At 39.8% G+C, this 14,301-nt stretch overlaps 1 protein-coding gene across 10 annotated transcripts in view; it reads left to right on the forward strand.

The window, feature by feature from the left end:
• UTRN (utrophin) overlaps window positions 1-14,301 on the forward strand; it is a 568,432-nt gene that overhangs the window by 423,196 nt on the left and 130,935 nt on the right. For all 10 annotated transcript variants that reach the window (XM_065588781.1, XM_042848216.2, XM_065588777.1 and 7 more), the window contains one exon: window positions 763-892. In XM_065588781.1, the coding sequence (XP_065444853.1) occupies window positions 763-892 (130 nt within the window). The remainder of the gene's footprint in view (window positions 1-762; window positions 893-14,301) is intronic.

The raw sequence follows: 14,301 nt of genomic DNA on the forward strand, positions 1-14,301 counted from the left end.
AAGCTCCAAAGGAGGAAGGTTAAATTCCCCCCCTCCCACCCACCTTTATAAATAAAAGAACAAAAGCACTATAGAATAAAGTTTGTTGAGATTCATTTACATTTGCATGAAAAACCTCTCAAAGAAAAATTGCAATTGCCTTGGCGGAACAGGTTGAAAATATTTTAGGCTAATTGGAGACTGTCTTTTCATAATATGTTCTCTTTGGTTGAGTTTTAATTCTGTGTAGTTGAATTTGTTTCTGCTTCTTAATTTTCATATTTTTTAACAACATATTCTGAAGAATTTAAAATACTTCTGCAGTTCTCATTACCAGTAGTGAAATTATCTTCTTGTGTTCCATTGAATGTATTTCCCGCCCCCTCCCCCCCCGCTCTGGCGCTCACACACACACACACACACACAGTCAGAGCAGTCTATTATATCCTATGAATCCTTCAGAGAGTAATGAAGGCTTCAAAGTGTGTTTTTATGTAAGTTCAAGTATAATAATTTCCTTTTCGTGAATATTTTAAACACATCATCATATTTCTTGTATTCATATATTTAAGTTAGTTCTGCAAAAATCACCTCTGCAGTCTAAATTCATTTTCTTCCCATCTCTTTTGCAAAATTTACATTTTGTCTTGCAACATGAATTAAATGTTGAGCTATTAGTCAGTCATGATACAGGTCAGAGGGATAAAAATGGAGTGGTTGCTACGTTGCCTGTTGTACAAAACATTAAGTTACAAATGCAACTCTCATTTTCCCTTGCATAAGGCACTGAGGCGTGAACTGAAGGATAAAGAGCAAACCATTCTGAATGCCGTAGACCAGGCACGAGTTTTCCTTGCCGACCAACCAATTGAGGGCCCTGAAGAACCAAGAAAAAACCTGCACTCGAAAACGGGTCAGTTACTGTTTTCTTCATATTTGGAACATGTAAAATGAATGTTGCAACATCAATAGTTAGGTCCCAGTATACATTTTATAGCTCATTATTTATGTAGCCTTCTAGAACTTCTAAAGCAATTGAGCATTTCACATCCTTTAAATTGATCAAGTATAACTATCATTGCTTTGTAAATATCCAGTGTTCAATGATGGAAGGAGGAAATGTAGAAATAAATCACAGAAAGCTATATTTTATATTAAAAACATTTTGAGGAGGCACATCTGGAATTTTTCAGCTTTCATTATAAACTCAAAATATGGATAACATCAGTGCAATTTTGTAAATTCTTGCTTCAATAACAAAGCTATGCACCTGAAATATGATTGTGAAGAATATTGGAACATAAGCCATTATCTGCATATATTACTCTTTTTGTAAAATATTAACCAAATTAGATTCTGGAATTGCCTGATGAATAATGCAACACATCTGTTCTAGATCAGTAGTCTTTTAACTCTTAGCGACTGCAAGAGTTGACTCATATTTAGCTATTTTCAGGAACCTGAGAAAAAGTAGTAAGTCTATTCATAATTGCTCAAAAGAAAAAAAATATAATAATTGTATAAGTACATAAAGTAAGTATAATGTAGCTGTAGAGTAAATTCATAATTGTATCTCTTCTGTTATCATGAAATCTTACTGCTGAAAATTGCATGGTAATTGTACTAGAAATAAACTAGTAATTTAAATGATTATGGAGTAATCTGCAGAAATCTGAATTACCGTGCAGATGCATTTCATTTAGTACTCTATATAATTTGCAAAGTCATTATATGATTATTTCTGTCCTGTGTTAATATTCATTCTCCTGATTTCATACATCCTGTAGAGCCTTCTTGACTACTTTTCAACTTATTGTTAATTAAAAACAACTAATGTTATAGCAATCTGACATTACTTTTGTGTAATTTTCTACCACAAAGAGTTTTTTATTTTCCTCGTTTCTGATTCCCTTTTTTGGCTTTGCATTGCATAGTTTAACCTGCTGGTTAAAACAAATGAACTTACTTCTTGGTTGTTGTATTAGATCTTATCTCCCGCTATTTTGAAAAATCCAGAGTATGTTATGCAAAATTTGGTAGTTTTGCATCTTATTTGATATGTTGTAGATATAATAAATGTGCTGTTTGGCCAACATTGCATGAAGTATCATGAAGATGAAAATAATATATTCTGATTTTAGCTTTGCTCATTCAGCCAGTCATGACCTCAGCAAATTTTATAACTTACATCTCAAAATGTGTAAAAGCACCCAAATCAATCTGTGCCAAATCATAACACACTACTAGTGCAAAGCGTTTTTTATTCAGCAATATTTGTCAGGACTTGATTTTTGTAAGCTGGTCAGTATTGAATGAAAACACGAGAGTGATCTTTAGATGATGATACATATGTTAAATTCTCGCAGTGCAATGTTATGAAAACATAGTATCTTGTAATATTCAAAAGGTGGTGGGGACAGACTAAGAAGGTGGGTGGCCATGGTAAACTGCCAAATGATAATTGGCAGGCAGGTGGTCTGTGAGTGTTTTATGAATATCTCCTGTCCACATTGCATATTGCAAAAACAGTACCTTACTGTACATAGATTCATAGAGTGAGAGTCCAGAAAGGGACCATTTCTTCGTCTAGATTGACATCCGGTATGTCATAGACAATTTGGTTTTCCCAGGTTACCCCTGTATGGAGACCAGTAACTTGTGTTCGGCTAAAACATATCTTCCAGAAAACCACTCAGTCTTGATGTGAAGACATGAAGTGGTGGATTCTCCATCTCTTGCCTTGGGAGTTTATTCCCCTGCTTAATCACCCTCACTTAAATTTCTGCCTTATTTCTAATTTGAATTTGTCTGGCTTCAGTTTCCAGACACCGGTTTTTGTTATGCCTGTCTCCATTTTATTAAAGATGCAAATAATCCCATTGATTAAAGTACTATTCTACAGGGGTAGGTGTGGCAGAATCTGGCCTTTAGATCATAGTTTTCTTGGTGCAGTGACTTTCTTTCAGTCTATGCTTTTCTAGCACAATGATATCTAGAAGTAGATTGATGCCTCTAGGCTTATACAGATAATAACAAAATAAGAGTTAGAATTTTCATCTTTCTTAATGAGAACATGTCTGGTAACCCGCCTCTTGCACTGGGGGCAAAACCAGATGTTTCAGAGTAAGGAGGAAAAAAACCCTTTTACCCAAAACACACAATTCTAATGCATCATAGCCAATTCTGCAAGGATATACCTGGGGTTGCACTGGGATAAATACCCTCGTGGTCTGTGCAATATCTACATGTAGTGAAATGAGAATTCCAGAGTAATGCAAAATGATGACCAACTAATTCTAATATGAGACCAATTCAGTGTCTTAAGTAAACAGTATAGTACTTGGTAATCTCACTGATCTCTTTCTACACCAGAAAATACACAATAACTACTCAATTAACTATATTTCAAGAATATGTCATAGATGCTGATAGTATTTTAAAATAGATCCTGTCAGACTTTTTCCTTTCAGACATTGTCTTTGAAGCGTTCTCTGTTACTCTTTTATGAAAGGCACTTTACAAAGATGAATTGAATTAAGCATTTAAAACAGAACTGGATAAATTCATGGAGGTTAAGTCCATTAATGGCTATTAGCCATAATGGGTAAGGAATTGTGTCCCTAGACTCTGTTTGTCAAAGGGTGGAGATGGATGGCAGGAGACAGATCACTTGATCATTACCTATTAGGTTCCCTCCCTCTGGGGCACCTGGCATTGGCCGCTGTCGGTAGACAGGATACTGGGCTAGATGGACCTTTGGTCTGACCCATTATGGCCGTTCTTATGTTCTTATACTATAATTTAGTTTTTGTATTAGATTATTTAGCTTGATATTAGCTAATTTATGCTCAGTTTTATGTAAAATGTAATTTCTGTCCAGGCATAAAGTATTCAACAGTATCTTAGGGCTTGTCTGCAATAGAACACTCAGGCCAGCTAAGCTGAATCAACTAAAGAGGAGAATTTAAAGCTTGTTAGTTAATCCCCATTAAATACATGTAGACACTTTTGAAGTAAATTAAGGTAAACTGAATTAATGGCAATTTCATTCTGTATGAGTATGTCCACACAAGGATTTAATAAGGTTTAACTAATGCAGTGTGAATTCATACCCTTAGTAGAGCCAAACTGACTTTCCTCTGTTCCTGTGTAAACAAGACCTCAGACTGCAATATAGTAAGGGTGTATGGAACATATGGAAAGGTGATGAGGAAATGCATGTGGAATAACAATATGAGTAACTTGCTAGGCTTGTGGCTTAGATGAGGACCGAACCTGCACAAGACTGAGGTTATGCTGGTAGAGGTGAGAAATTGGTGGAGAAGATACCAGCTACCTAGTTGGAAAAGTTTCCTTTTCATTGTTACTCAGGTGCACAGCCTGTTGGTTCCAGAACTAGTTCTGAGCGTTAGGTATAGTGGCAGTGGTCAATACTGTTTCTTATTTCTGACACCAACAAAAGGGTTGTGTCCACTCATTTACATGTGGACCTCGCCACAGTATCCACACCTTTTTCAGCACAAGATTTGATTATGACAGTGCACTTTATGTGGGACTGTACTTTAAAACCACTCTGAAACTTGCTGGCTGAAAGTATGCAGGGGGTCTGTTTAAGATGTACAGGTCTGTTGCATCTTACGCGCATTTAACATGCACGATTTCTGCTTTACGCGGTCAGCAAAAACAAAAAAACCCACAAAAAAATATGAGAAAAATAACAATTTTAATACTGTACCTGTAGTGCAGGTGATTTTGCCCGCCATTCAACTCAATGTAATTTTGACTATGCGTGGTTTTCGCTTTACGCGCTAACCGCGTAACGGAACCCCCGCATAAGATGAGACTCACCTGTATTCTTTATAGGAACCACCTCAATACCAGTGCTCCAACTTCTTTCCTGGCTTCTATTTATTTCCAGATCCAATTTAAGATTTTTCATATACAGCCTTTGGCGGATTGGGTCCTAGTTACTTCAGTGACTATCTCTATCCTTTTGTAGTACTACGATAGTTGAAATTGTCCAAGGCTCATGGTCTAATACCCTGTGGCTTAAGTGCAAGGAGAACAGAAATGGGGAATTCTCTGCACTGGGTCCTCAACTGAGAAAGTCACTTCCCTTTTCAGTTCATGAGAGCCTGATTCAGTTAACCTTACAGCTACCTAAGCAAGGCCTGTTTGCTCCTCTGCACTTTTTGTGGAAGGGAAGGAATACGTTGTTTGAGGGTATTGTGCAAAATCTGGAGGTGAGCCCACACTAATCAGTGTGGGGTTTGCTCAAAGAAAAGACACTATAAAAATTTTTATTGTTGGGTGATACATTGTAAGAGGGAGTATAATACCTGCTCATGCATTACAAGATACCTTATATTAACTCCATTGCTGCATTACATATAATAAGATCTTGTTATATGCCCTACGATAACAAGTACATTAACTTAGGTTATGACATTAGCTCTGATGCTGTTCCCTTTGAGCGTGTTGGCATTATGTTGCAACTGTGCAGTAACTGGCACTTCTGAACACTGAACCTCCATAATCCAGGAAATTTTCTTTTTGAGTTCTTTCTTATCCCATCTGTTTTTTCTTATGATTTCATCTTCATCTCCCTAGATCATCACATCATCACAAAAGAACAAGCCCTTTTCTTGCTTTTGAACTTCTAGCTTCTAAATACGGTATACTGATAAACCACCATGCTAGCTGCTAGATTTTATAAATCAACAAGATAAGGGCCCTATGAAAACGTTTATATTTTTAGCTTCGTTGTCACTTGTCCATGATGTACAGTAAGAACATTTAGAGGAGTATAATTAACTGCTTGCAGACATTTAGATCAAGAACATAGCTCCAATTAGTTTCTCAGATCCAAGAATTATTAGTGAAGTTACAGGCCATGAAAAACACAGACAAACAGAATATTATTTTGTTTCCCTTGGGTTCTTAACTGCAGATCAGCCATATGACCACCTTGATATCGTAAGCGTTCCTGTCCTTAAAATGAAGTGTACTATAAAATAAAGTCCTGGCAGATCAGGATGATGCAGTGAAATTGCGAACATTTCCAGAAGTCTTCAGTCATATCAATGTGCTTTGCTAGTGTAGAAGCTGGTTAAAGTGATCAAATCCCCACTTAAAGTGAGCAATTACTTAGTAGCAAAGGTTATTTTAATGGACACATCACTTCAAATTAATTTAATGTTCACCATCTGTTCTACCTTTAAATTATACATGCAAAAATATATCACAGTTGCATCAGAACAATATTATATATCAGTAATTTACATGCATATTCTTTAGTTGTTCTAGCAGGCATCTGGCATGTGTTCATGTTTCATACATAAATGAAGGGGAACCTCTTTTTTTTCTTTTCCTGCTGCCCAATGCAATGAGATAAATTCCCTGATGTAATATTTTTATCCATAGCAAGGAAAAATAAATAAAGAACTTAAGTTTTTTAAAACTTTGCTTGGCATTTTGTCTGATGGGTGGGAATTGAACTGGTGCCTGCAACACCTATTTCTGCCAAAGTACCAGTCCAGCTAGTGACCATACACCTACCAAGATACTGAACCAGCCGGTTGTTACAAGGCCTGAAAAGTCACTCCCTTCAATCTCTCCCTATATTACAATTTCTGATCTCATCCATCTTTGTCTTTTCTGAAAGTTTCTGTGGAAGAGTGGAGACGTACTAAGATTACACCATTATAACTATGGAGAAGGGATATTTAGCCAGACTTATGGGTCACCAGTTCAAGTTCAGTCCATGGTGGTAAAGCCCAACATTTTTTACTATATGTTGGCTCTTTGGTGTCCTAGGTGAAGTGGTCTCAAACTCACTAGTGGACAGGTGTGTGATAGATCAACAAGCACAAGAAGTGGCCAGGGATGTAAACACCCTCTTTCCCTCTCCAGAGGTGGCATTGGAATCCTGCACATGGCCAAAGAGGAGATTTTAAAACAGAATTTTGGGCAGCTGGAGTAAGGGAAGTGAGATTGAACCTGAGGACATAATGGTTATTTTTAGTGTTGTAATGTCGCAGCACACAGACCAATTTGTTTACCAGAACAACCCCAGAATGTTCCCAGAGCAGTATTGATTCTTACAATATGTACACTGTGCCATGGATACACTAGGAGTGTTACCCAAAAATCCTACCGGTGCCATCAACAGCACCAACGGGAACCTTAAGATATATCTGTACTACAATTAGAAACCCAGGGCTCAACCGTGCCAACTGACTTGGTCTCATGAGGCTCGGGCTAAGTGTCTCTTTGATTGTGGTGTAGACAGTTGGGCTCAGGCTGCAGATCAAGCTCAGAGACCCTCCCACCTCACAGGGCCCTAAAACCCAGGCTCCAGCCCGAGTCTGAATGTCTACACCACAATTAAAGAGCCCCTTAGCCCAAGTCACCTGGCCCGGGCCAGTTGCTGGCGTTTAACTGCAGTGTAGATATACTTTTAGTGATCATGTTTAATTGACAGATGCTTGTAAAGACTCCAGAAGCCACCAGAGCTGTGTCTGTACTAGGTCTCCCACTGCTGCTTCTAATAATGCAGCCAATTAACAGGCTGATTGATGAGAAGGCTTGTGATCATAAGCTTTTTATTTTATTCCCCTTTTAACATACCAGTGAGGTGTCTTTAGTGGATGGATAGCTGTCTCCTCCACCATCCTCCGGGAACTGCCAGGCATGGCCTCTGCGCCACTAAAATCGTAGATGGTGTTTGGTGGGGGAACATTAGGCCCTCACACCATTCACCCCCAGTACATCAGGAAGCAGAACCACATACTGGGCTGCCCAGAATCAGCACCATAGCAGAGGGGTTCCTCTATCGTGCCTCTTTTCTCTAGAGGAATGTCTCCTTCATCAGGGACTGCAGGAAGTGAGGGGTGGCTTAGAGATGCTACCCCAGCTCTGTATCACCCAAGGTTTCCTCTTACACAGTGGAGAGTCATCAGGGAGCCAGTTAAAGTTGGCTTTTCAGCCGCTCGGCATTGATGAGAGAGTTGGGCCCTACACTTCTATTAATTTACTTCCATTTTGCAAAAATATTGTGGCCTGATTTGAGGTCACAACGCTCTTGCAAAATGGAAGCAATTTTTAGTTTAAAAAAAAAAAAAAAAGTTGAGTATCTTGTGCTGGTAACATGTGTATGTGTTCTCACATGCTCTCTCCTCTGCATCACATGACTCTTCTTGGCCTACAGGAGAGGTGGAACACCGGTCAAAGTCTGTGACCAAAGGAATGCTGCAGAGCAACTGAAGTGCTGCTGCTCTGTAGGGGCGAAGCACTCTGCATCTATACTACTTCCATTGTGCTTGGGAGCCAAGGGACTGTCCCATGAAATTAATCACTTACTAGGTTGGCCCATATATTTTTAAATTTTAAATAATTTTATAGTGCAAATAATAAAAAGGATAAATAGCTATTTTTTCTGAATTTCCCTTTTAAAAATAGAAAAGCTTAGGAATAAGTGTTAATATGTTTTTCTGACAAGCTCAAAAATAGTTTTGCTGTGTGTGAGTTTTCAGCTTAATCTCTAATAGAGAAACCGTCTTTTTCCTGTCGTAGTACAGTTATCTTTCTGATTTACCTGTTGGTGTGTTAATGCAATGGCTGCTGAAGAAGAAAAGCTCTGTGTGGCTCGGAATCTTGTCTCCCTCACCAACAGAAGTTGGTCCAATAAAAGATATTACATCACCCACTTTCTCTCTCAAATACCCTGCGACCGACACGGCTTCAGCTACACTGTATTTAATATTAAGGGGACACATGTAATACTAGCATCCCTCTTCTTTCCCTTTATTGATGTCTTTATACTGGTCTTCCCAGAAATATCCACTATATACAAACTCACACTTCAGATATTCAGTGTTCTTTGCTCCTAGTAATTCATTCATCTGCAGATTAAAAGTAATTTGTCTTTTATCCTGCAGCCATTTTCCTCATTCTTTATCATTTTTTAATTTTCTTTGATTTCAAGAACCTTCAGTGTTAATCGGAGAAAAACCAAAGGGTTACGATGAAAATGATCAACTATCTTTCCCCCCCCCAACTATATGCACAGTAGATATATGAATTATGAGGAACTAGTGGCATGCCGTGTTATGCCTGCATGGATGGCTGCTTTGAATTTGCCTAATTGCTACATTTTGTGGTACCCAGTTGCTTCTTATTATCTAAACTTCTTGTTCCTGTAGTACTTTTCGTTGTAAGCAAGTTTTCTGCCAGGGTTATTAGACGGTCGAAGAATACTTTTCATTGGAGTGATGCTAAAGACACAATTTTGTGATGACAATACTGTTGGATTCTTCCGATTATGAGCTTGACAGTATCCCATTATGCCTGTTTAAATGCTCTGAAAGTGCTCATAATGATGACAGTGTCATTTGCACCCATCACTTTCTGCTCCAAAGACTCACTGAACCGTGGAAGAGAGAACATGTTCTGTATAATTGGAGGAATGAACATTAAATCAGCTCCAGTTCTTCTTTGCTGTTTAAAGCGCATAGTAAAGGTAAGGGAAACTAAATTTAACTATGGCTAGGCAGAGAGACCACTAGCTGCTGTCAGGCCATTAAATGAGCACTTTTTCTATAGATTGAGGAATGAACAAAAATAAGTGCTTAAAAAACCAAGAACTGGTGGAACTAGGAGCAGCTTAAGTTATCTAAAATCAATTTGTAAACAAGCAACACACTGTTCATACATAATATTTTCCTTTTTACGTATTGTCCACTCCTTGAAATCTGTTTGCTTAGTGTTCTAAACCTCAGTTGTAAAAGTTCACATCCCATTGCAGTTTACCTCCACTAGACATTGAGAAATTTTTTTGCTATTTTCGTCACTTTGTGACAAAAGACGCTTATTGAAATGAAGCAGTTGCAACCAGAGCAGTGGATTTTTTTTTCTCTCCCTGATTCCAAGGTCAGTTAATATTTTTCCTCTCTGGTAACCAGATGGTCTGATTATAGAGCTTTTCTTACTTTCTGAGCAGCTGCTGAAGTGGAGATAATGTAATAAGTACCATAAAAAAGAGACTGATCAATCAGAAGATTTCATACTAAGTGAAGACAAAAAAAAGCATCAGCTAGTTTATGGTGTTTTTGTCAAAGTATAAAGGAGTTGTGTATCTCTGTGCCAGCTTGTTTAATGATGGACTGATGAAAAGATTTCCTAACCCAAGGAAAATTGTCACTGTTAAATCATCTTTTGTGAAATCAGGTCTACAGTTCTATACTATTCAACCAAAGTCACTGCAAATGTGTTCTCTGCTTTAAAAAATAAGAGGTTTCTTGTTAACAACAATGGCAAACATAGTTATGCAAGATGAATTTGTCTCTTAAGTGAATAGAAGTTAAATGATTTTACCCTCATAAAACTAATTATCTTGCTTTATTTCCGTAGTAAATGTCTTTTTTTAAAGCAAGTTGATAAGCACCCCAAGGTTTCTATAAAGTTAAATAAAACAATCTCAACACATTAATACAATTAGTATTTTTTCAAATAAAATGCAATAGTCATGTTTGCACAATGACAGTGAACTAACAAATAACTTTCACATGCCTTTCAACAGCTTCAAGAGAATGTTTCTATTTTTATTTCTGTTCAGTTCTGATTATTATGCCACACCTGTCACCATGGACTCTAGGTGCCTTCCACACAGTAAGGGATGTGACTAACATCTGTCACATGTGCTTCTGTTTGGTGTTAGCTAGCAGGACAAACTAAGTAAAAGAATCTTCCTCCTTCTCTTCCCCAACACTTGCCATGGCCACCATCTTCTCAGGGTCACCTTATTAGAGTGGCTTTCCCCCCCCCCTTTCAGTGTAGAATACTTTTCTGATTTCTGTACCCAATACTGTCATCAAGTGCTGTCATACTTGCTTTCCAATCAGGTTGGAGAATGAGGCCTTTCTTGAGCCTATTGTCAATACCGATCAGCCAACAGCTCTGAGAGATTTCCCATTCTTCCAGAGTTGAAGCTAGCTAGCTGATGGCTTGTGTAGTTTAAATTACAGATTGCTATAACACGATCATTGGGGTCCAAAAAATTCAATCGCGGTAAGTGCGGGGTCGCGTTATAGCGGGGTTCCACTGTACTTGTTTTCAGCTTCCGCACCCTGGCTAGAGGGAGGGAAGGGGGGAGAGAGAGAGAAGGGGGGCGGCCAGGGCTTCCTTCAGCTGGGGCACTAGCCACTCGGCCCCTCCTGCAGCCAGGGCCGGCGGGGCCCGATTCCTGGGGCGGCACTTGGGATTGCCGGCTGGGGGAGGGAGTCCGGGGGGCTGGCCGCGTTCCGGCCGGAGATCCTGCCAGGTCCGCGGGGCTGGCCGCGCTCCGGCCGGAGGTCCTGCCGGGGTCGCGGGGCTGGCAGCGCTCCGGCCGGAGGTCCCGCCAGGTCCGTGGGGCTTGCCGTGCTCCGGCCGGTGCTCTGGCCAGGGGAGCGGGGCTCCCGAAGACTGCCGCCGCCGGCCTGCCGCGTCGACTGCGCCACTCTGCAGCCCGCTCCCAGCAGGGCGCTTCCCTCCTCCGCGCTGCCGCCCCCTACATCGTTCCGTGGAGGGAAGGACACGGGCTGGAGCCAGCCCTGCCGGGGACAGAGGTGAGAACCCCAGGGGCGGGCTGGAGCTGCAGGGAGAGTCGCTCCTGCTGCAGCCGCTGGGGCATGGATCCCAAACGCCCTGCGCCTGCCAGACTCGCCCCGTGCCTGCTGCAGCCACCGGGGCCAGACTCGCTCCATGTTATAAACGAATTCGCGTTATCACAGGGCGCGTTATAGCGGGGTTCCAGTGTATCACTAGCCACCTGACCAAGATAATTAAGTCCCTGTATCTGACCACCATTTTATGCAGAGATGCCAGATTATCTCTTACTTAGTTTTTAAATCCTCCAAAAAGGATCATTCTCTTTTATCATAAACAATTTAGTTTTTAACAGTATTGAATTTCCAAAATAAAACCTGCAAGTTGTTATACTGTACAGAAAAGTAACTATTTGCAAGTGGAAATGGAAAGCATTTATTACATTTTGTTTTTTATCGCAGCATCAGTATATTTGGTACACAAGAAATTATTTTGAAATAGTCCCAGGACTTTACAATCAGTAAATTGACTCTTTGTCACTGGATGATTTTAGTCAATTCAGATTATTTTAGAAAAGCTTCATGGCAGTTTTAAACTCTTAGCATAAATAATTCCCAAATGAATTAAAATGAAAACTGCATTGCTATCCCCAAGTAGACAAATCCTCTGTTATTGTCCTTCCTATATAATTTATTACTTTAATAGTTGATTTTGTCTAAAATCTTTTAAATGACAGTTCTCTCTCTCCCCTTTGCAGAAATCTGTTGCAAAGGCTGGGTTAAAAGGTCATCTCAAAACTGAGTGTAATGTACAAGGTAAACTGTGTTGCAGAATCCTGTGGTGGTGGTGATCAGGTGGCAGGGTAGAGTCTGAGATTTTCATGTTAACTATAGCAAATAAAATTGTACCAAAAAAGCAAACAAACCCAGAACAACATTGAATATTTGCCTCTCATATGTTTCCAAGTGGTTCTTAACATCCCTATTCATAATTCCTTTCAAAGCATCTCTCGGATGATCTCCAGCTTTCCTCCATTCCCTCCTCTCAATGTCACAAATATTGGGTCTTCATGCCTAGGTTACCAGTGCCTGGGACTCTACATACAATTTATACCTCATAGCCTGTTGACTAGTCATATCTACCTATGCAGCCCCAGCTTTCTGTCACAAGTGTCCCTGGAAGTCCGCTCCATAAACATCCTTGGTATCACCAAGTGTGGTCAGCATCTGGATCAGTTATGGCTCTGCAGGCTAAAATGTACACAGATGGAAGTTTCCCTTAATAGTTTGTGGCATTCTGGGAATTGCTTGGAATATTTCCCTGAAACATTTGGTAAGCGTGAGTGCTCAAAACTTCCTTCTACCTTTTTCTCAGGCTTTCTCCAAAACAGTTTTTCATTTTCCAGAGTTTTTTTCCCCCAGTTCTAGAACTCAAACATGCTCTGAAATTGACAGTCATAGATTCAAAGACCAGAAAGGACTACTGTGATCATCTAGTTTGACCTCCTGTATAGTACAGTCCATGGAATTTACCAAAAATTCCTAGAATATATCTTTTAGAAAAACATCTAATCTTGTTTTAAAAATGGTCAGTGATGGAGAATCCACCACCACTCTTGGTAAATTGGTCTAATGGTTAATTAGCCTCTGTGACATACCCAGGGTACAATCTGGGCTAGTGAGTAGCTGTCATCCCTGCCCTTTAGTCTGAAGTGCTTTGCTGCTATTATCTCCATTCCTGGACTGCTCACAAACAGCCTCCAGCATATAAGTCACTCCCGGTTATGTCTGTGTGCATTTGCAACCTGCCAGTCACACTCAGGCTTTTACCAACCTGAATTATACTGCAGAGTGACTCCAGCACACTCCCAGTCTCCAATTTTTCCTCAGAAATGCATGTCTTGTACTTCCCAGCTCATATAAAGTCCATCATTTTATTAATAGAAATGATCTGCACAAATCCTGTTATCCCAAACACACTGGTTTAGATAAAAACAATAAAACAAGTTTATTAACTACAAAGTAATAGATTTTAAGTAAATACAAGTAATGAGGCATAAAAGTCAGAAATAGTTACAAGAAAAATAAATTTAATACACAACTAGTGCCTAACTTAACAAACTGTTAAATTCAATGCAAAGTTTTTCTCACCACAAGTTCTTAACAGGATTACTAGCCAAACTTCTTAAGCCAGGACCCATAAGATTGGCCATACTGGGTCAGACCAATGGTCTATTTAGCCCATTCATAGTGTCCTGTTTGCCAACAGTGGCCAATGCTAGGTGCTTCAGAGGAATGAATAGAACAGGCAATCAAGCGATCCATCCAGTACCTGTGTAATGGCAGTGCCCTCCCTCTGCTGCAGTGATTAGATGGATAGAGAGACAGAGGAGGAAGAGGGGCTCTTGTGGCGTCTCCTTTTTACAGTCCTCCCTCTCCTTTGAGAGGCATTTCCAGATCAGAGTCAGGAGACAAAAAGTCTGCGTGGATAGGAACCCCATGCAGTTTCTTTGCTAAAATGCAAATTCTCGCCCACACCCCCTTTCCTGCCAAAGAATGGCACTTTAGCAGGTAATGGCCCATTGACCTTGTTTAGACCTGGCTGAGGCGTCAGCTTACCCTTTGTCGGAGGAACTGGTTTGGCCACTCGCCAGAATTGGAAAATGTTTAAGTAACACCACACAGTGAAATCTTATAACTTTACATTTAATGTTACCACACATAATTTACCAAGATG

Source organism: Chrysemys picta, chromosome 3 (assembly GCF_011386835.1).
Source record: "Chrysemys picta bellii isolate R12L10 chromosome 3, ASM1138683v2, whole genome shotgun sequence".
Taxonomy (NCBI): domain Eukaryota; kingdom Metazoa; phylum Chordata; order Testudines; family Emydidae; genus Chrysemys; species Chrysemys picta.